Source organism: Podarcis muralis, chromosome 15, assembly GCF_964188315.1.
Source record: "Podarcis muralis chromosome 15, rPodMur119.hap1.1, whole genome shotgun sequence".
NCBI classification, from domain to species: domain Eukaryota; kingdom Metazoa; phylum Chordata; class Lepidosauria; order Squamata; family Lacertidae; genus Podarcis; species Podarcis muralis.
In genome coordinates this window covers 18,725,475-18,751,426 of record NC_135669.1, presented here as the reverse complement: position 1 = coordinate 18,751,426, position 25,952 = coordinate 18,725,475, and the positions used below count along the sequence as shown (strand labels likewise).

The 25,952-nt window shown below is 47.3% G+C and overlaps 1 protein-coding gene across 2 annotated transcripts in view; it reads right to left on the bottom strand.

Moving 5' to 3' along the window:
* Window positions 1–705: 705 nt before the first annotated feature.
* Window positions 706–25,952, bottom strand: part of ZBTB16 (zinc finger and BTB domain containing 16) — a 193,895-nt gene continuing 168,648 nt past the window's right edge. For both annotated transcript variants that reach the window (XM_028708300.2, XM_028708301.2), the window contains exons 5-7: window positions 19,257–19,427; window positions 8,874–9,041; window positions 706–6,052 (exon numbers count right to left, since the gene is read on the bottom strand). In XM_028708300.2, the coding sequence (XP_028564133.2) occupies window positions 5,823–6,052; window positions 8,874–9,041; window positions 19,257–19,427 (569 nt within the window). In that variant the 3' untranslated portion in view covers window positions 706–5,822. The remainder of the gene's footprint in view (window positions 6,053–8,873; window positions 9,042–19,256; window positions 19,428–25,952) is intronic.

Here is a 25,952-nt window from a genome sequence, read left to right as displayed (position 1 = left end):
TCCACACTGAATGGCAGTATAGATGAGCCCTCAGATTCCCCACCCTACAGCTTACGATGGTGGGTGACTGAGCAAGAGAACCTCACACCACAACAGAAGAGCAAGCTTTCAGGGGGAAGGGGCTGGTGGGTGGGTGGGTGGGTGGGTGGGTGGGTGGGTGCGGCAGAAGATTTGTAGGACAATTAGAGTGAACACTAATTGGAAAGGTGGCTGGCAAATTGTTGCCTCTATTAGTACAACTGAGAATGGTGGCATTCTGGTGGCATTTTAGAAGAAGCAACTTCAGGGTTTTTTAAAGGGCTGAAACCTACAGGAAGCCAGGAGTTTGGAAGCGGGGGGAAAGGGGCATATGAGAGAGAAAAAAATCTCAAATAAAGGACGGTAAAGCATACCATGACATCCCCTTTGCAACAAAGTCCAACCCATTTCCCCAGGGTACCAAATAACTGAGCAGGCATTGCAGCAATTCCCCCCTCTTTTAAATGTGAAACAAAATCCTATCCTTTTTTTTTACTAGGCACAAAGATAAAACAAGCCATCTTCCCAAAGTTGTGTACTAAATCAGTGCCTGTCTTGCTCCCTCCGCCACAAAGCAGCAAAAACAATACAAAAGAAAAAAAGTTATTTTTTTTCTTTCTCACGCAGACATGCAGAAAATGCACACTCGCACATGTATGTATACAATGCATCTGAAAATGCTTTCGGTTTTTTTTTTTTTTGAAGTTTATTCCCAAAGCAATATACTTGCAAAAAATAAAAAGTGTTACGCAGGACAGCCAGAATTGTGAATTTCCATACGGCGGGTGGGCAAAGTTTGAAGGAAAATTGTGTAAGGCATTTGTAACCCAGAGTACCATAACATGTGCTAAAAATGGCAGTTTAAGTGGGGGTTATTTGCGTGGCGAATGAAACCCAGCGATCAGGCCACTCTACAGAGCACCTCGCAAAAACTGCTGGTGCTTTAAAGTTGGGGAATCCCTTTCCCTTCTAAATTCAGATCTGGTTTGTGCAAGCCTAACTTTTAGATCAAGTCAACAACATGCTTCCCCATCCCTACAACCTGGCCATTTTCTGGATTGTGTTGTGTTCACTGATCAAAAACAACTTCGCCCACATTCCCATCGACATTCATAATGTAGCAGACGCCTTGCAAACAACCGAAACATTCAGAGGAAAATGGCATCTTCCTGCAGAAGAGGGAAGGTCAGTTGCAGTGAAAACGTGCATTTCCGGTAAGGATGCCTCCATCGGAAACTGCAAGGATCACCGCCGCCTCCCTGCCTACCTCAAGGCCACATTTCTGGATGCAGGAAAGGCCCACACAGAGGTTGACCAGGAGGTTAAATGCGTTTCCCAAAGTGCCCTTAGGAAGCTGCGATTTCACCCTGATTTAGTACCATCCTATGTGATGCTAGATTACAACAATACTGCTATTATTTAATACTAGGGCTTACACACACACACACACACACACACACACACACACACACAGAGGCATACAGATTCCTGTTCACATTACAAAAGGAGAGGGGTCAGAGAGAGAACATCATTCTGCTTAAAACTGACACAGGGACTAACAAATGTTACAAAAATATTACACTCTGCAAATAATGTCATCAGTCCAACACTTTCAGCTTGGTGGGCGGGTGGGGCGGAAGGGCAAAGGCTCCTCAAATGAGCAACCTTTCTTCTTTTTTTTAAATCAAGAAAACAACAAGAACACCATCAATAGCTCAATAATGTCGGGAGCACATAGACACAACCTTATGGCCATCTCTGGCAAAATGTGACATTGGTACGCTTACTGCATATTTCTCTTTAAAGGGTCTGCCTTAAATGACATCATATTTTTTCTTCACATTATAAACAAAACTCTACTTAGCTATTCACATATTCAAGTTTAACTGTTCGTTTTTCTTCCTTTACCAAATCACTAACTTTTTCACTAAACTGTCAAAACTCTCTCAACTGTTACAATGACACATATTCTCTCTCCTCTTATTCCTCCCCCTCCCTCCTTCCCTCCCCCTACCCCAATTTAAGGCCTTCAGTATTTAACCAACAGTTGAGACAAGATCAGAGGAGCAGGGGTAGGGTGGGGTGGACAGCAGTACAGAGACACTCCGTTAAAATTCCCTTTTCATCCATCTATGCAAGGCTCCCCTAAAACTTTCCCCCGTATATAAAATGAAGCTAAATTACAGAATAAAAATTTACACTGGCAAAATATAAAGCATGAGATGAAAATTGAAATGAACATCACAAAGCGAAAAGAAAAGAAAAAAAAACTTAACAAAAAAACACAAATATTGCAAAAATGTGCTTCCCTTACTGCGAAAAAAACCCTCTCACCAAACCCCCCTCCCCAATTTAAAAGAGGTAGCTTTCAAGATAATACGACCCACTTTCCATCAGGCAGGCCATTAAAACAAAACACCAATTTTGGTAATAATAATACATGATAAAAATAAAAATAAGGCTGACGTGGGAACCGACTGCCACGGCGCTTTAGTGGCTGTTCTGTGGCACTTTGGCGCATCACGCAAATACTCTCTCTGCAGGCGCCATGATGCAGCCCTTTCAGCAATCAACCTAAAACACTTCTCTCCCCCCTCCCCCACAAAAAAGCCAATGCAAACAAGCTCATGAGGTCACAAGAAACTGAGGTAATTTCAAGTACAATGTGCTAAATGCAGAAATCATTAAACGTAACGTAAAAGTAAGAAAGCAAAAACAAAGGAAAGCATAAACAACAAGCCTTTCCCATTCGACTCCTTCGGAGACAGAGGACTGGGCAGGAGGACTGGCGGGGCGGGGGCGGGCATGTTTCAAAAGCCATCACCTGGGTGGGGGGTGGACAGAAGAAGGAAGTGGGCCTCACTTGTACTTAGGGCACCTTGTCAAGAGGGACAAGGAAGAATTCAAGATCGCTGCCCCGATTGTGGCAGGAGGTATGAGATGCGGGAGAACTAAGCAAGTCAGAAAAAGAGGGAGGGGCGCAGCTGATACTGCTGAACTACAGTACCCATCATCCTTTGCAATTGGCCATGCTGGCTGCTGGGAGTTGTAGTCCAGCAACATCTGGAAAGCTGTAGGCTCCCCGCTCCCTGCTCCAAGAAGGTGGCAGGCAACTCATAGGACAAGTCCTTCCCATGGATGACAACCAGCTGGCACACCCCTCTAGGCAGCTAATGTAACTCCAGGCAAAGTCCTCACTGGGGGGTTTCAAGCAGCGGGGTTGAACCCTACCAGAAGACACACACGCACACTGCTTACAGTCAACATTTCCCTCCCAAATTCCACAAGAGATAGAGACTCAACCTGTGCCTTTCACCCTTTGGCCAGACCTAACAGGATAGGCAAGGGTGTAGCGTGGGTTGCCGGTGCCCAGGGCAGGATAAGCAAGTGTTGCACTCCCTTAGTGGACTGAGCAGTGGTCAGTCCCTTCACCGTCCAGCATCTAATCAAGGGAGCAGGGATAAGGCAGAGAAACACGAAGCTGTGTCTCCTCACTCTCCTGCACTTGCAGCAAGGAGTTGTGGACCATACACGTGGCTCCGTCAGTGCTTTCCTGCCTTTATCTTCCTCCCTCCTTGATGAGTGGCACCACAGCCCTCCACTCTTTCCCTCTTGGTTGGCCCAGGGGAGGGATGCTCTTGGGCATCCCTTCGCTGGCCAAGAGGTGAAGAAGGCACCGACACTGCCCCAGCCCCTAAGGCCTGACCTGGGAATGGATTGTCTCCCTGCAGCTCCAGCTTCTATGAAGGAGCCTGTTGTGGGGGAACCTGGTTGCGCCCCCTCAGGAATTTGCACCTGTGGCCACGGTCCCCTGCCCCTCCATGCTATGCAACTGAGGATGGGTTATTTCTCTGTTGGCCTACTGTAGTAAGAATGCAAAGTGCTTCCGTGGTTGCTGTAGGCAGACTGCACTTGCCTCGCTGGGCCAGCAGTTCCTCCCCAACTTTTGTGCAGATAGTATGAAGGCTGGCACTGGTGGGTTGGGGAAGCATGTGCCTTTGATGCCCATTCAGCCCTAAGAGGGGTGACTCATGCACATGAGCCCATGAAGTCCCCTTGGACACTGCAGCAAATTGCAATCCCAATTCAGTAAACTATGCATGGCAACTGGGCACTATTATTGGCTATGGAAGGCAAGACTCTGCAAATGCAGAGTGCCCCATTGCTAAGAATTGGTATTATGGCTGGATAGCTACTACTGCCCTAGGCTTCCTCATGCCCACCAATAATGCAAATGCCAGTCTCATCTTTTAGTTCAATGATGGTGCTGCTTCCATGTTCACAAAGGAATGTGTGCATGGACCTTGTCCCTTCATGGAAGTAAATGGGGAAACTCTCTGTACATCAGATCCCTCTCCCAAATTCCAGGGTCGTCAGATCGTCAGATCAGAGTGCTTGTTCCTGGAAGCCATTGCGTCTCCCACCAGCCTCTTTTGAAAGGAGCTGAAAAATAACTGTTCTCCCCACACCCCGGCTCCTCCGAGAAGGCTGACCACTCATATCAAGAAATGTGCAAAGTTATGCTGTCCCTAACTGGTTTCTCTCACCCGAACCCCTTTCCCACTCCCACTCAAAAGAAAACATTAAATTAAATTTAAAAGAATGCATAGAATGGTCTTTGGTCAGGAGAAAGCATTGTGACCTAGAAGGGATGGTCTACAGGTGAGTTGTGTGCTCTTGTAAACTCAACTTGACCTTGGTCATGCTCTGTGGGAAAATCAGGAGCACAGCCATGATGCAAACGATAGGCCCAAAATGGAAGCACAGGGAGGGGTGTCTATAGGGGAAATAGTGACAATGTGATTTGCAGGCATCTCAGCACTTCCATTGCCCTACCCACTCCCCACTCTGGAGAGCAAAGTAAGAACAGTCCTACCTTCCCCCTTGGCTAAGGCCAGACACAAACACTCAGCACTCCCACCCCTTCTGCCCTGCAAGACCCTCAAGAGTGAGGAAAGCAGGGCACAATGCTCCACATACCATCTGAAACTTTCACCTCAGCACCTTCTGTGGCACACCTCTCCAATCCCACACCACTTCATTGGTGCCCCCTCAACCTCTGGCAACACTCCTGCTCCAAAGAGAATGGACTGGGAGGTTCAAGCCACTTGCCAAAGGGATGGGACGGGGGAAGCAGGTGGAGAGCAGCTTCCAGGGAATGTTGACACTGTAAACTGAAGCCTGTCCCGACTGGTGTCCTTCTCCCCAAGGATTGTGGGCTGCTAGGGATCTGCATCTAAACGAGGTCACAATATACCTAACAGAGAATCCTCAGAGGCCTCGTAAGACTGCAGTTCCCAAGGTTCCTTGGGAGAAATCAGGACGGCAACGCAGGAGTGAGGACTTGGTTTCAGTTTACAACATGAATGAGGCCTCAGTAAAATGCAACAGCCCCACTAAGGAGTAGAAGAGGCTAAACCAAAGCCCTCCTAAGGCCCTTTATGTGCATGGAGAGACAGAGACACGCATGAGGCAACTGAAGACATGGCTAGGGCTGGGCTGAGAGAGGGGTGGGCTTTTTGTTGTTGTTGTTGTTAGCCTCTTGTGGGTTTTGGCCAGGGAACTCCAAAGAGTTTCCCTCCTCCTTCTCTTACTCCCGCTGCGATTGCAACAAGGACCCTCATGAGCTAGGAAGGAGATTGCCAGCAAATCCTAGTTGGACAGAAACAGAACCAGGTGGGGTGGGGTGGGATTGGGGAGAGAAAAAGAAGAAGGAGAGACGGGAGGCCAGAGACCACTTAGGGGGGTGGTTGGTTTTGCCCAGTCCTTCCCAGCTTCATCCCTCCATCCCTCCTCTTGTCCTGTTAGACATAGCAAAGGTACAGATAGGTCTTTTCTATCCTCCAGTCGGTGGGGATCTCTTCCGGCTTGTGGCCTTTCATGTGCTTCTGCATGGCAGAAAGACTTGGGCAGTACTCCAGGCAGATCGTGCACTGATATGGGGAGGCTCCGTTGTGGGTCCTGAGGTGCTTGATCATGGCAGAGTAGTCTCGGGACCGCTGGTGGCAGAGCTTGCACTCAAAGGGTTTCTCACCTGTAATTAGAGAAGCAAGGCAGGGGGCAAGGGAAAAGTCACCGATTTGGGGAAAATGACAGCTCTGGGTGGCGCCTAAGTCAAAAACCAACCCTTCTGTTTCTCAAGGGGTTTCGATCCCCTGTGAAAGAGGTTTCCATTGTTATGCCCCATCCTCAAGACTCTTGAGAATTCCTTGGGGGTTTTGGTGGGTTTCAAACAAGGTGGCCAAAGGCGGTGTGTTTTTGATTCCCAGGAAACATTTCTCCAGTGCTCTGCAGCCTCCATGGCTGCCCAGGCTTCCTGATTTGAAAAACCCCAAGGGAGGAGGTTTACACTGGGCGTTGAATGAAACATGGGCACCCAGGGAGGCTGCAGGGTGCAGGTATCCAAGAGATGTATTTTTGAATGAAAGAAAGGACCCTACAAAACCCCTCAGCCACCATTAAAAAGATCAGCATTTATGTATTTATTCATTTACTTAATTATTTACATTTATATTCCACCTTTCCTCCAGGGAGCTTAAGTTGGGGTGCATAGTTTTCCTCCCCACCATTTTATCCTCAGAACAGCCCTGTCAGGTACGCTGGATTGAGAGTGAGTGACTGGCGTGACGTCACCCACTGAGTTTCATGGGTGGGCAGGATTTGAACCCTGGTCTCTCTCACGTTGTAGTCTAAGCTAGGCTGAGTACACTGTACTTAAAGTGTACTGAAATCCAACATTTTGTGCCGGGAAGCCTAATGATTCTTCAGAAAGCAAGGTTGAATTCCTCAGCCTGGTCAAATAAAATCTGAGCTATTTTGTTGTTGTTGTTGTTGCATAATTCATTCTTTGCAAGTCATGGGAAAGAGCTATGCCCAGACTTTTGAGATTTCAAAATTGCTATAAGCACTGGAAGCTTTTTAAAAAGGCAGCAGAGATCCTCCCTAGGGAACTGTATTGTGTCCAATACCTCATTTTTAACCTTTTCTGTGTTCCTGTGAGATCACAGCACACAGAGAGCTGTGGCTAAATGCATTAAAAAAAGGGGGGGGAGAGTACTGCAAGCCCGTAAGTATTTTGTTGACTGGCTATGGGCTTATTTCATCTTTGCAGAGGGCTCGGGTTACCATGCAGATGACCATCACCTTTACAGCAGAGTTACTCGGTCTTTCCCGGAGAGATATGTTTCGATACTGTCCACGGCAGCCCCGATCGAAAGCCAAAGGGGGCTCCTTTCGACGCAGTAATTAACTGCCTCAGTCTTCTCAATATTGATACCTGCTCTGTGCACAGACAGAGCGAATAATGAAGTAATGAACAGCAAAAGTGATCTAAATATTGACCTGCTATTTATATTAGTTGTGGGCTGCTGAAGCACTCAGCAATTCGCTAGCTGGCAGTGAGAGATCTGGGTTCCACAGTACACAAGAAATCTTCTATCTTGTACTCAAAAAAGTGGGGAATCTCAGCAGCAAAAGCATGGGGAAGAGGTGGATTAAATAAGGGAAATTGTCCTCAGGGCTGCCCATATAGAGGGATGCCTTCTGCTGCAACCATGAAGGCAGAAATAGGAATATAGGAATTGGCCATATTGAATCAGACCATCTAGCTCAGTCTACTCTGATGGACAGTGGCTCTGTAGGGTTTCAAAAGAGTCTTTCCCAGCCCTGCTTAGAGATGCAAGGGATTGAACCCGGGACCTTCTGCATGCAAAGCAGATGCTCTAGAACTGAGCTTTCACAAATGATTGCACAGAGAAGTCATTTTCAGCTTCCTTTCTTCACCCCTCTTTCTGACGGCACCCCTGAATGTCTCTTATGGAGCACATGTGAGTTGCAAAGGTTCTGGAGCCAAGGGCATGTGTCTCAGCACATCTTGAGCATGTGAGCATGTGTGAGGCCTTACAGGGGGAGGGTGTGTGACACATCACTTCTGTTCCCTGTTAAATTCCGGGGGGGGGGGCATTTAGAAGTGGCATGGATGAGCTGCCTTTCCAAGAAGCATGAACCTTCTCCTTGAGGACACCTGCTCAACTTCCAAAGGAATCCAAGGGGTGCCATTCAGAAATCGCAGATCAAGAAAAGCGAGGGAGCCAGCATTGTGCATGCACCTCACTTTTTTGAATGACAATAGTTCACTTTCACTCTGCTGCTTTCTCCATCCCCTTCCTGCCATGACACCCATACCTGTTCAGTGCAGATGGCGGGAGAAAAGACTGAGCTGGCTGCTGGTACCTCTCTCAGGAGTCTGCTTTTGGGCCAGGGGTTACCAGTCACTCTTTGTCACCCTGATCCCCAGTAGAATGTCATCTCCTATATATCTGGGGCTGTCCTGTATTATTATTATTAATAATATTATTATTGATTGCTCAATGCCTAAATTAGCTTCTAAGTGGTTTGCTAAATATAGCTTGCAAGGGCTAGCAGGGTGATATTTGGAAACGGTTGCAGAGCCCAATGAGAGTGTGGATTTTGAATATTGGTCCATCTAGCTCAGTACTTATACTGATCCACCTAGCTCAGTACTATCTGTTGCATCTGGCAGTAATTCTGTTAGGTAGAAAGACTCAAAGCTCAGTTGCTGGAAATTCTTTGCACTGGAGATGCCAGGGATTGAGCTAAGGACCTCCTTGCAATGCATGTGCCCTACAGCTGAGCAACAGCACCATCCATGCATACTGTATATGGAGCTGCCAGAGTCTTGCTCCTACTCTCTCAGTATTTCCCGCTCTGACTGACAGCCACTCTCCACATTCTTTTCCAGCTCTGCTGCTGCCTGAGCTCCTGAGATGCCGAGCAGTGAACTGGCATCTTCTGCCTGGAAAGCCTGAGATCCATGGCTGAATCCTTTTCCTTACCTGTGTGGACCCTGTAGTGGGTCTCCAGCTGATGCTTGAGGCTGAACTTCTTGCCACAGCCATTGCATTCGTAGGGCTTCTCTCCAGTGTGGATGCGCTTGTGGCCCTTCAGAGTGCTCTCGTCCCGGAAGCAGCTGCCACAAAACTCGCACTCGTATGGGTGGTCACCTACAACCAGATGGGAACTGTCAGAGGGGGAAGGCACAAGCTGGATATAAGTCAACAGAAGCAAAAGGGGGCCCAGGGGTCATTCCTTGTCCTGACCCCAACTAGAACCCATAGCATACAAGAGACATCTAAGGGTGGCTTAGTCCAGCAGGTAGTGTTGAGCTGGACTTCCAGCACCTTGGATAGCGCCAAGCAGACCTCTTGCTCTGTCAAGAAGAGCCTCCTTCACGGAAAGAAGATAAAGTCCCTACCAGAGAAGAATGGCAAATGAAGCTGTTGGACTATGCCGAAATGGCAAAACTGACCGGAAAGCTCAGGAACCAGGAAGACCAACATTTTAATAAGGAATGGGGGGGGGGGGGAATGACAATTTACCTTAAAGACCACTGTAAACAGTTGAAAACATTATCAGGACTGCAGTAACACTTGTAATGAAGCGAAAACTATGGATACAATGGAGTTATAAAAAACTTGGATTATTTAAACAAAGATGCAGTAGGAAAGGTTTAATAACAGAACCCAGGGAGGGGAAGGTGAGAAGTCCAGAGATTCGGGAGAATCTTGTAACTTTGGATGCGTTGTGGTATGATTGTAAACTTAAATATGTAAAACCAAATAAAAAAATTATTATTTAAAAAAGAGAAGAGGCTCCTTTAGGTGCGAACTGTGCGGAAGGGAAGCAAGACTCCAACTCCACTCTTGACATCCATAAATTAGGCAATTAGGTCTGAAGGGAGAGGTGGCTACACTTGTATAGTCTGCTCCATATGATCAGGAGTCCTGAGCAACTGCCCCTCGCCACATCACATGGAAAAGACTACAGGTGTACAGCCAGCACCCTCTTCAGATACCTGTCCAACATTCAAAGGTTGTGGCAGAGCAGGGATCTGACTCAGGGGGCTTCTTGATGACAGGATCCAGTTTAGAGCAACCATTCTTCCAGATTCAGCTGTTCTCTCCTCATCTGTGTCAGAGTCCTGGCTTTTGGCCAGGGCTAGGGGTCACGGCAGGTGGAACAGCGCATACATGTCGGTGAGACAAAAGAAGATTCTGAATGGGTGGAAGTCTGTGTGCCTCAATTAGCATTTCAAAATGGCAGCTGTGTGATGGCTCCTTTGCTCTTTCTGTCTGCCATCCTTCGTGGGAATTAGCAGCTTCTCAGCTGAGGGGCTGGGGCTGCTGTATCTAGTCACAACCTTTCTTGACTTTGGATTCAGTGCCCTTGGGAAGTTTGAGATCCTGGCTCAGGAGAGGCAGGTGCTAACAAGGCAGGCAACTTCCTAGCCTGAGAAGCAAATCCAGAAAAGGGGTTAGGAGCGCTTAGTAGAGCGAGGCGCAGCTGACGGAGAGGGCTGCTGTGCTGGAGAGAGGAAGGGACCCCATTAGGGAGAGGTCACCCCCCATCCCAGCATGCTGCTAACAAGAATGAGACCAAGGAAGGTGATGGAAGAGGCATGTTCTGTTCCTCTACAACAATTCTCTGTTTCTTGCCAGGAAGTGGTTTAGGAACATCTGCATGAAAACTCATATCAGGCAGTCCTTCTCAAAGGAGCCATAGTTCGCTCGGCACCAAGATGGGGAACCCAACTACACAAATCATTAGGATGAAGGACAATCTTGTGAGTCATTAAAGAAGCCCAAGATGGTGAGGTGATGTTCATTGTGCAAAAAGAGGATATGGTGTGTGTGTGTGTGCGCGCGCAGGTATTGACGGTCTGGGCACAGCCTTCTCTAACCTTGTGCCCTCCAGATGTTTTGGCCCAGAATTCCCACCAGCCCCCAGCCAGCTTGGGAGCTGTAGTCCAAAACTTCTGGAGGACACCAGGTTGGTGAGGCTGATCTAGCAGACCTAAATGACACTCAAGTGGAAGAATCATAGAATTGTAGAGTTGGAAGGGTCATCTAGTCTAGTGTTTCCCAAACTTGGGTCTCCAGCTGTTTTTGGACTACAACTCCCATCATCCTTAGCTAGGCAAGACCAGTGGTCAGGGATGATGGGAACTGTAGTCCAAAAACAGCTGGAGACCCAAGTTTAGGAAACATTGATCTAGTCCAACTCCCTGCAATGCAGGAATCTCAACTAAAGTGCCTATGACAGATGGCCACCCAATGTCTGCTTAAAAACCTCCAAGGAAGGAGAGTCCACTACCTCCCATGGGAGTCCTTTCCAGAGAGTATAATCTTGTGGTGAAACCCCCCCTCTCCCCCTGGATGCACTTGGGATGCTACAAATTTGCCCTCCTGTACATGTCAATTTCAAACATCATTATTCCCTGGAGCATTTATTGATTTTTTAATGGAATTTACTCCCACCTCCTTTCAACAGATCTGCCAGGATCTGGGAATCTGTTCCCACCTGATTCGCCACAGCTTCCTGCTGATGGCCTGGAAAAGTCCAAGTCCCACTCAGCTGCATGGCCCCATCTATGAAATGACAGAGCCAGCAACTTGATCAAGAGGTTGGGTCTTGTGACACGACTCTGTCCAATGCACGGGTAGCCAATGTAGCTCTCTCCAGATGTTGTTGGACTACAACTCTCATAATCCCTGGCCATTCTGGCTGATGGGAATTGTGGCCCAGCATTTTGGAGGCACAATGCTCACTACCCATGGGCTAATGGATCCCTAGGCTGATGCTCAAGAAAGGTTTTCACTCAGGATGGCAACTCCCTACACAGATTTTGCCTTACCCAGTATTTTTTAGAAGCTGGTACGCTTTCTTCTATCTCTCTCTCTCTCTCTCTCTCTCTCTCCGATGGCCCCTATTTTTGGAAGAACACTCACTCATGCCATCTGCTTCCAATGTGCCACTGTGCTCTGGGCCAATCAAGTGGGTTAACCCACAATTAAGTGAGTACTTATCAATGTACATACAGTTCCAATCAAACAGACTTTTAATTGTCTGTAACCATAGGCCATGACGAAAAAGGGCATACAATTAAGAAAACATGTGTGTTCCTGACACTTCTGGTTTGGGGCACAGGGACTGAGGGGTGGGTTGGTGCGATTCACATATGAATTGGAAAGAAAAGACAGACGCTCTCTGAAGAAACAGTCAAGGCATGCTTTGACAATTGTCCTTTTGCTTGTCGATCTCTTCCTATCTTGGTCAACAATCCAGAGCCAACATGGACTGTGGGATTGTGTGTGTGTGTGTGTGTGTGTGTGTGTGTGTGTGTGTGTGTAGACTTTGGGGAACAATTGGTCTGTTTTGAGGCAAGTCTCTTCTGCTGGGGAAAGCTCACCGCCTAAGAAATCACTTGCAAATTAGGCACCACAAGAATACATTGGGCATGGTTCACTGGTAAGTTTGGCTACAGATGCCCAGTGATACGAGGGGGAATGGCACAAGGGAACTAGTTCCCCTTGCACACCACCCCTTTGTGTCACTGGGGCTTGTGGGGCCAAAATTCCCACTGGATCATACTCCATATCATTTGCATTTTAGGGCATCAAACACTGAAAATCTCTAGATTTTTGCCATCAGCTTCACCAATCTATTGCCCCTTCCCCTTCCCCTCCAGCACTTACCCCCCCTTTCCCCAGTATTGCTTCTTAAGGCAAGGAGGGAAAAAAAGGTGAGGGGCTTCCAGCTCCTTTTAGCTTTTTTCCTTTTTTCCAGTTTTTTTTTAAAAAATATATTTATTACAGAAGCCGAACGGAAGGACAATAAAGATAGATTGATCGCCCAAGACTTTGTTCATGAATATTTAAATATCGCTGATTTGTCTTGTCAGTGTAATTACAATCTTCTCTGGGCTTGGCGGATCCGACGACCACAAGTTTATGGTAAAGAATGGCCCCACTGTATTTCACTTGTCCCGTTGCAGATGTGCAGAGCCGCCAAGCGTGTAATGCCGCTCGCATTTCATACATTTTCCTCAGCTGCTGAAGGCTTAAGTCATCCACAATGACCTACGCTTTTTCATTATCCCCATGTCAAACCAAACTCGTGCCTGAGCATAAATTGTCCTTCTTGTTATAGACTTGCAGGCTGCCGCCTCCACTTCCTCTTTACAATGATATTTTACTCTCTTCCTTTTTCCTCCTCCCTCATCCTGCCGCCCTCAGCCCTCCCCTCCGTGGGCATCACCCCACCCCCTTTCCCCTCAATTAGGACCCTCGTTGCCTCAATTACAGCACCCCCCCATATTGTTAATCTTTTCTTTTAAAAACACAGCAACCTGATGTGTACTAACAACATGCACACCTTGTATTCCTTCTGCTGCAGAGAGGAGTGAGCTATGCAGAAGGGGCCCCCAGAGACAGGGAAGAACAGAAGAAGCTGCCTCATACTGAATTGGACCATTGGGCCCATCTAACTCAATATTGTTTACACTGATTGGCAGCAGCTCTCTGGGGTCTCAGGCCAGAAATCTCTCCCAGAATTACCATAGCTGGAGACGCTGGGGACTGAACCTGGGACCTTCTGCATGCAAAGCCACATGCTCTACCACTGAGCTATGGCCCTTCCCTGAAGAAAGTCTTTCTTCTAAGCATCTTCTTCTGAGTACAGTGGTACCTTGGGTTACAGATGCTTCAGGTTACATACACTTCAGGTTACAGACTCCGCTAACCCAGAAATAGTACCTCGAGTTAAGAACTTTGCTTCAGGATGAGAACAGAAATCGTGCTCTGGTGGCGCGGCGGCAGTGGGAGGCCCCATTAGCTAAAATGGTGCTTCAGGTTAAGAACAGTTTCAGGTTAAGAACAGACCTCCAGAACTAATTAAGTTCTTACCATTGTACTCTACAAATACTCAGTTGGTTACAGCGTGGTGTTGATAACACCAAGGCGGTAGGTTCGGTCCCCATAATGGAAAGTGCATGTTCTTGCATTGCAGGGGGTTCGACTAGATGATCCTCAGGGTCGCTTCCAACTCTACAATTCTATGATTCACTTCCAACTTTGATCTAGGAATCTACTGTCTCTCCCAGCCCCACCTGGAGATGCTAACAGGGACGGAACCTGGAACCTTCTGCATGCAAGCCACATGCTCTACCACTGAGCCCATGGTCCCTCTTTCATCTACCCTAGGAGGAAAAATTGTGGGCCACCAAACAATAATTTGGTGGTTGCCGAGACCACAGGAGGTGGGCTTTTGTCTCTAGCCCTATGCATTACCCGGAACACCCAGGATGAAGTTTAGGTTAGCCCCAGTGTTGCCCTCTCCATCTCCAAATTGGGGAGGGAGGTGGGATTGAGGAGACAAGTCCTGTATCAGTGCTTCGCTTCCAAGTGCTCCAAGCAAGAAGGGTAATGGTCCTTAAGACTGTGTTGGAGTCTAGTGTGGCATAATGTGCACCTCACTGCTTTGGGCAAGCCACTAGTCCTCAACTTCAGCCCCTGAACCAAATAAACCAACCTCATGGTGGTGGAGGGTAGCTTGAGGCCCCCAAACACTATGGGCTGTATTAAATGCTTGTGTTACTCAGAGGAGACCGACAGAAAATAACGGGCATGGCTAACTTAGGTATAATGATTTCAGTGGGTCTACTCTAAGTAGAGCTTATTATATACAACCCTATAAATGCTTCGCACCGGAAAGAGTGCTGTCAAACTCCTGCCATGGCAAGGATCTTCGATTCCAATTCAGTGCTGCCCTTTCTGATTCTCATACTACTGATATCCATGCTTTCTGATTCTCACATGCAAACAAACAGCCTCCTCAAAGTCAGAGTGATGACACTTCTCTGTGTCAAATTATTATTGTTTTTTTCAGAAGACGCAACGTGCAAGCTTCGATGGCAATCAGATGGCAGTCACGTCTTCCAATTCCTCGTATTCTATGGAGGATTTCTGAGATTATTATTATTATTATTATTAAGTTAAAGAGAGAGAGTTCTCTCTCCATCTCTCTCTCCAACTTAGGGCTCGCTGTTCTAAGCAGAGCATTGAAATTCCGGAGCCTGTATGAGCAAATTCAATTATAAAGCCAATCACATGCTAAATGAGCTTAAATGTGCACACTTGAAGTGCTCACACCAATGACACCTGCTTTAGGAGCCATATAGAGGGAGGAAACTGGAGCTGCGTTTGGGGTACTGTACACACACACCAGCTGCCAGACAGCAACGATAACAGCAAGAAAAATCCCATTTATGGCACGTTGATTAACTTTGCAAGGCCTCTTAATGAGGTTGACATTAAGTCCAGGACAAATGGGACTAATTAGAGCCCCCTCTGGCCGCTTGGCTGCACCTGTGACCCGGCCTCTCCATTGTTACCTGCTGCATTCGTGAGCCGGCTGAGTGGCCAATCCGGAGGCTTGTAGGCCGCCTCGCTGGCGCAGCAAAGGGTCTTATTATACAGCCGGCCAAGTAAATCAGGGATCCGTCAATGCCAGCAGCTCGGTTGGCCCTGTGTACTGAACGCAGCTGCTGATGCTAAACACGCAGCCCTGGAAGCAAATGGGGATGGGGAGGATGGAATATTAATGAGGCAGAGCAGAAAGCCTGCGAGTGACGCGAGCATCAGCTAAGCTCTCAGAAAGAGCTGGAGAGGCAATCTTAATGTTGTGCAACTGTACATCTCACAGAAGGAGAAAAAAATCGACAGCCCAGAGGCTGAGAATGCAGGTTCTACGTGAGCATATGAGGAGAGCATGGGACTTCGTGCCAACACCGGGTGGTGTTGGGTGGTGAAATGACAGAGTTCACATGAGGTGCCACGGTGCACTCACAGGTAGACTCCACCTGAACAAGGAGGTTCCATTCAGCTATCCTGGCCAAGAGCATTGCTGCTCAGATACCTGTCCTTTATGAATTTGCCTTTTCCTTCCAAAAGGTTTTAGTGGCCATCGCTCCATCCTGACTAAAGCCCCACATCAAATTCCCAGCCACTACAAGGAGAAATGTGCAGCTTGAGGAAAGGAGAGACGTTTTAGAAAAGGGATGATATCTAAAGCGTTGCTCTATATTCAGCTGCATCTGGAATTGTTTCCCAGAGCCAGAGGTTTCATCCTTCCCCGGGATTTGGCACTTAAAGGAACGGAGCAGGGAAAGCCCACACGTCAGTGGATTAATAGCATTAGCCCTCCTCCAATCGAAGGCAGCTTTCCAAAAGCACTTCCTGATGCAATTTAAATCCCAGTCGCATGCAGCACAGGTTGTTGTAATCCCATTAAGAACGGGGGGGGGGGGGGGGGGGAATTGGCCTAGTGAGCTGTATCCAGCACCTTAAGCAGTTGAATTGTGATCACTTGCCCACTTATTAAGGTCATATGACAGATCACGTCTCAGCCCCACCTCTCATCTTCTGGCCCACAAACCGAATTTCCAGAGGCAGAAGTACAGCAGTTATCAACTGCCTCAGGGAGGGGGGAAACCAGATGTTGCTGGGCTCCCAACTCTCATTGTCTCTGGTCTGTTGGCCATGTTGATGGAAGCTGGAGTGCTGCACATTCTGAAGGGTCACAGGTTCCTCACCCCAAATTACAACTTTGAGAAGAGGCTGGGAAGCGAGTATCCAAACGTTATCCTTGGCTTGAGAGAGGAAATGGTCCTTTCTCTGTATGGTGGACAGAGGCCTCTTGGAAATAAAGAATACCTCACACTAGGGATGTGGTGAAAAACTGAATGGGGGGTTTCACACAACGATGGCCACTCCTGTTCTGTTCCTGACAAGTAGGATGGGGGGAGCAGGCTTCAAGTAAGGCCTGATCACCCTGACCTCTGAGTTTCGACCAGGCCTGTCTGCTCACCTCAGGGCCAACAAACGCGTCAGCATTTCATTTTCCCCATCTTCAATTCATTTCTTCACATTTCCACATCAGTTTCCATTTTTTATTAAAAAAAAATGAAAACTCTTCACAAACATTTTAGTGCAAATCCCTCCTAATATATACAGTGGTACCTCGGGTTACAGGCGCTTCAGGTTACAGACTCTGCTAACTCAGAAATAGTACCTCGGGTTAAGAACTTTGCTTCAGGATGAGAACAGAAATTGCGTGGCGGCGGCGTGGCAGCAGTGGGAGACCCCTTTAGCTAAAGTGGTGCTTCAGGTTAAGAACAGTTTCAGGTGAAGAACAGACCTCCAGAACGAATTAAGTTCTTAACCTAAGGTACCACTCAGGTTTTGCAAAGTACATAATCTTGCAAAGCAATATAATGCATTTTGTTATCCTGCTTCCCCAGATATATTTACATTTATGCACACTCTATGCCAGTATACACATTTTGTGCAGATTACGAGGCTGAAGAACTACATTGCAAAATTCAGAAAAGTGCAAATTTCAATGTGTGGCTGCATTTTGGTTAGTGTCTTGTTTTGGAAAGGTAGTAAAGGTAAAGGGATCCCTGACCATTAGGTCCAGTTGCAGATGATTCTGGGGTTGTGGCGCTCACCTTGCTTTACTGGCCGAGGGAGCTGGCGTACAGATTCCGGGTCATGTGGCCAGCATGACTAAGCCGCTTCTGGTGAACCAGAGCAGTGCACGTAAACGCCGTTTACCTTCCCGCTGGAGCGGTACCTATTTATCTACTTGCACTTTGACATGCTTTCAAACTGCTAGGTTGGCAGGAGCAGGGACCGAGCAACAGGAGCTCACCCCGTCGCGGGGATTCAAACTGCGATCTTCCGATCGGCAAGCCCTGGGCTCTGTGGTTTAACCCACAGCACCACCAGTGTCCCTATTGGAAAGGTAGGTTCACCTTTAAATGCAAGCCTAATTGAAGTCGTCCCCCCCCCCGCCCCATTACTCAGGCTGGTAGGACAGGGAGGGAGGTGGCAGTGGTGGAGGCAGATGTTTTGGAGTGCCCCTTTCCTGAAAAGGAAGAAGCTGGCATGGGCTTCCCTGGCATCCACAGAAGGAGGTTCCACATACTGACTGGCACTGCCAACCCCTTTCTCCTTCCTCACATATGATCTGCTGGCTTGGAAGTGGCGGCAGGTGCTTTGCAAACTCAAAAGCATCATGTAGGTGCCCAGAAGCAGCATCTCCAAACAGTAATTGTTTTATGGGCAGCGTAAAGTGAATAGCCTTTGTAGGGAGCAAAAGATTTCACAGAAATAGTTTTGTTGCAGGGAATCCTAAGTAAAGTTCTCATTTAAACCTCCAACAGTGTTTATGGCAGGTCCTAAGGACTGTGCCTTTACTAGTGAAAATGTCAAGCATAATCCTTCTTTGAGTGCTTGCTAAATAGAGTACAGTTTCGTTTTGAACATGCCTCACCTTTACCTTATGCCCAGAACTGGGAATTACAGTAGTATCTCAGGTTACAGATGCTTCAGGTTACAGACTCCGCTAACCCAGAAATAGTACCTCGGGTTAAGAACAGACCTCCAGAACGAATTAGGTTCTTAACCAGAGGTACCACTGTAGTTGCCCTGGGACCCCAAACACCAGGAGTCCTTGTTGCAGATCCATAATGTACCCCCTGCCACTCAGAGAGGATCCTTGGATTCACAGTTTGTTACAGGGAGGGAGGAATGAAGGATATACATCTCCCTATTCTCAGTGAGAATAGGGAAATAGAAGGCAAATAGAAGGGGAAGAAATGGAGGCAGTGAGAGATTTTACTTTCTTGGGCTCCCTGATCACTGCAGATGGTGACAGTAGTCACGAAATTAAAAGATGCCTGCTCCTTGGGAGAAAGGCGATGGGAAACCTAGACAGCATCTTAAAAATCAGAGACATCACCTTGCCAACAAAGGTCCGTATAGTTAAAGCTATGGTTCTCCCAGTAGTGATGTATGGAAGTGAGAGCTGGACCATAAAGAAGGCTGATCGCCGAAGAATTGATGCTTTTGAACTATGGTGCTGGAGGAGACTCTTGAGAGTCCCATGGACTGCAAGAAGATCAAACGTATCCATTCTGAAGGAAATCAGCCCTGAGTGCTCACTGGAAGGACAGATCGTGAAGCTGAGGCTCCAGTACTTTGGCTACCTCATGAGAAGAGAAGACTCCCTGGAAAAGACCCTGATGTTGGGAAAGATTGAGGGCACAAGAAGAAGGGGACGACAGAGGACAAGATGGTTGGACAGTGTTCTCGAAGCTACAAACATGAGTCTGACCAAACTGCGGGAGGCAGTGGAAGACAGAAGTGCCTGGTGTGCTCTGGTCCATGGGGTCACGAAGAGTCGGGCATGACTAAACGACTAAACAACAACATTCTCAGTGATGTTGCCTCAATCCCATTTTCACTGAGGGAGTTTGTCGCAGTTCCCGCAAGCCAATCTAAGTTTAACATCCAACCCTTTTGTGGTCTGCTTACCTGTATGGGAGCGCAGGTGCCTCTTGAGGGCTGTGTGGCTGGGGAAGGTGCGGTTGCACTCGCTGCAAATGTAGCTGCGCACTCCGGCATGCACCTCCATGTGCTGCTGCAGAGCGGTCTGTGTCTGGAATCGTTTCCCGCAGAGCAGGCAGAAGACGGCCATGTCCGAGCCTGGAGGGAGAGAGGAGTTCTCATCAGCTGTTTCCCCTTTGTACCATGCCTGAGCGAGTGGTCTAGACACCAGCAGCACAGCACGCGAGGCTGGGTGGAACTGGGAGTAGAATCTCATCTTAAACTGCACCACAAGTTTCTAGACCTCATGGCTGTCAAGGTAAACGAAAATGTGTTGGAAACGGCCAACCCCAGACAGGAGGGCAGAGGAAGCAGCAGGTGAGGCTTTAAAGAAATGGCTGTGTTTAAAAGCATGCAAAGAAATACAGTTCAAAATTCTACTAGCTGAACCATTCGTTCTGTTTTTGTCATCATGGAGAGAAGCCAGGAATTATGCAAAGTGCCAAAGTCTCGCCCTCTAAACACTGAAAATGTTATTCAGTCATTTCACTGGCTTTTAAAAAAAAGATAAAGCAAGTTATCCCAAAGCCAAATTCAGTGACTTTTCTGCTAATCCCCAGATATCTTGATGTACATGTGGCCCAACCCAGCATATTGGCTGTTCTCATGCCTATGTAGAAACAAACAAATAATCAGATAAGCTTAATTTGTGACAGCTTATTCAGACTGCAACATTCAGACTGGAGCGTCAGTTTGGTTTTATGGGGAGTGGTGCAAACAAAGGTTTGCCAATGGCAAGATGGCTGCAGAAGCAGAGGGACACCTTACATCGTATGCACCAACACAAGTGACTTTTGATATAACTATCAAAAGGAGTAATCAGAAAAGCATATTAGAAAAACGTACGCCTCCACTAATGAAACCTGATTGCACTAGTTAGGAAGGAAATTAAAATAAAATAAAATAAAGGGCAAATTATAAAAAAGGGGGAGAAGTGTTATGATGTGCACATGGTGGCTTTTAAATTTCATCAGCTGAAATTGGGAAGAGAATGCTTTTTTTCCTAATGTGCTTCCAGAATATCCATCTGCAAGAAGGAGGTAATTTTGAAGAAGTAAAATTAAAAATATTAACTATCACTTTAAAGATGCCTCTTTGCAGGAAAGTGGAGAGGAAAGCAGAGAAGAGCCCCTGGCTCTCTTTTCATCTGATGACTAGTTAACGACAACAGTAAGACTTTTACAATGTAACAGCAATCTCGAAATACATGGAAGCTGAAGACTTGCAGGAACGTAAACAACACAGGAAGGAGGAGCAGTTTGGGGTATTGGGCATGGCTTACTTCCAAAACAGCAGCAGGCAAACCTACCAGCTCGTGACCCCAAAGTTCTCCTTCCTGTCTTCAGAAACCCAACCCATATTCCTGGCCAGTTCTGGCCTTCGGGCAGGGCTGGCCCACTCAAGAGTTCAGGTGAGTTGATTGCCTCAGGTGGCAGAGCGCTCAGGGCAGGAGATCTCAAGGTCAATCTTTTTCTCCCCACCCTTGTTTCTTATGCCAATCTTCACTCACCCTGTCTTCTCTGGCACCCCATTTTGGGGTTTGCCTCAGGTGCCGAAATGTCTTGAGCCAGCCCTACCTTTGGGGACCTTAGCTCAATGGCAATGGGCATGTTTTGCATATACAAGGTTCCAAGTTCAATCCCCAACATCTTCCGATATAACTAGAAAGGCTCCTGTCCAAAACTGCAGAGAGCTGCTGTAGACCACACTGAGCTGGAGGGACCAAACATTTGACTTGACTTAAGCCAAGCTTCCCATGTTTCCTCAAACACCAACTTTTGGAGTAGCTCCTCAGGAGGTGGAATGCCACAACTTTGCAGGAAGCAGCTAAGGATATTGTCTTTCTTAGTTTTGCCCATTAGATGCAGAGCTGGCCTTTGGTTTAGGGAGAGTTTCAGATGTTTAGGGCTCTGGAAGCCCCAGCAAACAGCTGATTGTCACGACTTCAAAGCACCGCACAGGGCTTTTTGCATGCAGTTTGCAAAGAGCCACCCGCTGTGTTTTGAAGTCTATCCAATCAGCTGATAGCTGGTGCTTTAAAAGCACTGGGACTTCAGAAGTGCTGCATGAAGGGCTCTTGGAGCACTGATGACCAGCTGATTGGTGGCATTGCAGAAGCTCCCTTTGGCTCATCCCAGTCATGTGTGATGTCAGGTGATTGGCAGGTGGGCTCAGACAAATGGGGAGAGTGCAGCAGGCCAGAGATTCTCCACCCTGTTCTGTAGGCTTGTTGACTGCCCAGGTGTGTCTGGATTTCTAACCTGAAATACATCTTTGTGACATCTGAACAGGAGGCGTGCTTCCTGACTACTGACACCTTCAATGCTGATGGCCCACTCAACCCCTACGCATATTCAATCAGAAGAAATAGGTGGGGAAATAATATTCCCTCTTTCATCCCTTGCACTGCTTGAAATTCACTGGAGAAATGTTAGCCAAAGAGCTTACAAGCCCATGAACAAGAGACGTAAAGGTGTTCAATGGCCTGTATCCATAGAGGCAGTAAATCTGCCCCACGACCACATTCCAATATTTACACATCGTCAATAACAAATACCCAATGACCTTTGTGCTATTAAACAATTTGCTTTTGTTTATGCATAGTTGATTGTTCTGAAATGTATGAGTCAGTGCAAATTGCATTACCCAGGGAAGATTAAAGCGAGGAAATGCTGGCTTTTTTTTTTGGAGGCCCATTAGAACGCGGGGAGGGTGGAAATAAAATTATCTTGAAAATTGTATTAGCGATTCATTAGCGACACCACACTATTGCAAGGTAAGCACTGGATCTGCACTGCCTTTAAAGGAAAAAGAAAGAAAAGAAACGAGAAGCAATTCACACTTCATTTACGTGCCAGAAATGAACCCTCCAGGAATACGTTTGCAAGGAATAGGAAGAGATGCCAATTGTTTCTATTGCAACAGCCAAATCGGGCTGAATGTCGGGTGGGGATTGCTACAGGACAGCATCCGCATGCCAGAACTGTGACTCTATTGCCACATTTAGTCCAGGTGAGAAGAAAGAGGCAATTTCTAGAAGCAATTTTTTTTTGGGGGGGGGTGCTCACTCAAACGAAACAAGCTTCACGTTAGAGTAACAGCAGAATCTTATGGAAATTATATGTGCCCATTTTCATCTCCCAACACAGTCCCTGTTTCTATCAATTGCAGAATCTTGCACCTAAGGCCTCTTAGAACATAGAATGAGTCCTACTGCATCAGATCAATGGTCCATTTTGTTCTGCGTTCCACAGCAGCTCACTAGATGCTTCTGGGAAGCCCAGAAAAAGGGCATGATGGCAAGAGAGAGCCATCCCTGAGCATTATCAAATAGGCTAGAGATGATGGGAGTTGTACTACAACAGCACCCGTGGACCCAAAGCTGAAGAACACTGAACTAGAACCTGGGAGGCTGAAATTTATATTACGATGCTGTCTGTTTAAATTGGCTTAAAGAGTGGATTGCATTAAAATATAGTGATGTGTTAGATCTAGAAGGATTTAACAATTGTTCTCGTTGGCATGCGTATTTAGCTGATGAAAAAGGGAAAGTACACAGGGGATTTATGAACCATGTCATTAGGAAATCATTATATAAAGCATGGACAAAATATAAGGATCTCCTAGAATCATCCCTGAGCATTGGCTAAGCAGGCTAGAGATTATGGGAGTTGTACTACAACAGCACCTGTGGACCCTAAGTTGAAGAACACTGAACTAGAACCTGGGAGGTCAGGGTTCAATTCCCCACACTGTCCCTCAACCATACCTACCTCATAGGGTTATTGCTAGCATGGGGGGGGGGGCGGAATCGGGAGGGGGAGAACCCCTATCACTCGCTTGGTCTTCCTCTTCCTCTTATTTCAGACATAGCCAAATAACTTTTTAAAGGGGCTGTCACATGGAAAATGGAGCAAGCTTGCTTTTTGCTGTTCTGGAGGGTAGGTCTCAAACCAAAGTTACAAGAAAGGAGACTTACTAAGCATCAGGAAGAGCTTTCTGACAGTAAGAGCTCTCCTTCCTTGGAGATTTTTAAGCAGAGGTTGGATGACCATCTGTCATGGATGCTTTTGCTGAGATTTCTGCATGGGGGGGGGAGTTTGGGCTAGATGACCCTTGGGGTCCCTTCCAACTCTACAGTTCTATGATTCTCTGCATATTATGCCACCTTGAGTTTCTTGCAGGAACATAGCTGTCAACTTTCCCCTTTTCTTGTGAGGAATCCTATTTGGAATAAGGGGATTTCCCTTAAAAAGGGGGAAACGTTGACAGCTATGTGCAGGAAAGGTAGGACAGAAATGTAATAATAAAAAACCCAAACAAATAGTTCTCTCCCACTGTGGTTTTTGGGGTTCACTGGCAGATAGTTTCATTTACTCTTCACAACCAGCAGCCACAGACAGACTTCTCGTCCTCTATGCCTTTGGCCAATACTCTCAGGAGGCCATCTAATCTAGTGGCCATTTCCACATCTTGCACCTGCAAGTCCCAAAAAACAAAATACTTCCTTTTGACTCGTAAAAAAAACATCCACCTAGGATCCCTCTTCTCTCTGACATCCACCCATCCACCCTTCAGACAAAGAGATACTCAGGCACTTGCTGGAGCAGGCTTCCTCAACCTCAGCCCTCCAGATGTTTTTGGCCTACAACTCCAATGATCCTTAGCTAGCAGGACCAGTGGTCAGGGACGCTGGGAATTGTAGTCTCAAAACATCTGGAGGGCTGAGGTTGAGGAAGCCTGTGCTGGAGTCACCGCAAAATCTGTTTCCACCTGTGTATAACCACACGTGCTTAGACCTTTAAGGGGAACCAAGGGAGCAGGGCAAGAGAGCAGCACAGCTGGAGACGATTCCAGGTGCTTTCACCTTCCGAGCGAAAGGCTCTCATTACCCTGCATCGTAAGTGCCGACTTAATCAGAGAGAGGGACCTCTAAATAGAAACAGGCTTTTTTGGGTAACAATTTGCAGAAGAAGAAATGTGTCAGTGCTGGGGAGGAAGGTAGAGAGGTACTATGAAGTCAATAAACCCAAAAGGAACCTCACTGCTCTTTATGAGGGCTTTTGCAGCATTTTCCCTACCTCCCCAGGGCATGCGGAAGAACACAGAAAGGTTGCAAACACTCTCAGAACTCAGAGACTCTGCACTTCTTAAATAGGTACCTATACCAATTTCTGGGTTGCCAACTGATCTGACTTACCTTTCTCTCTTGCTTTTAAAGGCAGCGTGATATGTGGAAATGCTATGGGAAGGGCTCACGAACATGAACATTTTGTTCATGTGGAAGATCCCAGGTTCAGTTCCTGCCACCTCCAATCTTTGACAGCTGCCAGTCAGAGTCAACAGTACTGAACTAGATGGACTTGGTATAAGGCAGCTCCTGATGTTTGTTCCTAATCATGGTGGGAGTTTCCTGTGGCACGGAGCGGTAACATGATCTCTTGCTAACGCCTGAAGACAGTGGAACATCATCCATTGAGGTGAGTGGGCATTGCCCCACCAAACTCAGTCTTCCCCAAGCCAAACCCCCACCTGCTTGCCTTCTTACAACCTGTCACGGGGGTGGCCCTGGCTGTCAGCTTCCTCCTCAGTCTTAATTTGGTTGTTGCAGAACTCAGCAACATGAGAAGAGCCTACTAGATCAGGCCAACATCCCTAATGCCAGACTGGGCTGCATGCTGCCATTACTGATGGGAAATCAAATGGAGTGTGATGAGAGGGTGAAATAAATGCTCTTAAGAATGCCTTGTATTTATAAGCATACTGCCTCTGGCAGTGGAGGTACAGCATAGCAAGGCTGTTCTCCTGACAGCCTTTTCAGGAGAAGGGAGGTAAAGAGTCTAGAACAGGCACCCCCAAACTCAGCCCTCCAGATGTTTTGGGACTACAACTCCCATCATCCCTAGCTAACAGGACCAATGGTCAGGGATGATGGGAGTTGTAATCCCAAAACATCTGGAGGGCCGAGTTTGGGGATGCCTGGCCTAGAATTTGTTGGCTCTACCTATGGTTGCCTTCCCTGCCTTCTGCCTACTATTCCCATTGGACAGTGGCCAGCCCTGACCAGAGAGACACAACAGCTGATGTTGGGTGGCTAGGAACTGAGATCTTAAATATTCTAAGCACAGCTTGGCCGAGGATTTTAGGGCACTGGGAGAAAATTAAAATGGTAGTCACTGCATTTAAAGGTAAAGGTACCCCTGCCCGTTCGGGCCAGTCTTGCCAGACTCTAGGGTTGTGCACTCATCTCACTCTATAGGCCGGGAGCCAGCGCTGTCCTCAGACACTTCCGGGTCACGTGGGCAGCACAGCACACGGAAACGCCGTTTACCTTCCCGCTAGTAAGCGGTCCCTATTTATCTACTTGCACCCGGAGGTGCTTTCGAACTGCTAGGTTGGCAGGTGCTGGGACTGAACGACGGGAGCGCACCCCGCCGCGGGGATTCGAACCGCCAACCATGCGATCGGCAAGTCCTAGGCACTGAGGTTTTACCCACAACGCCACCCGCATCCCTGTCACTGCATTTAGGTAAGCTTAAAATTAGGAGACTGGGACCCACCAGTGTAGGTGATGGTTAGAAAGTTGGACTAGGAGCTAGGAGACCAGGATTTAGACTCTCTGCC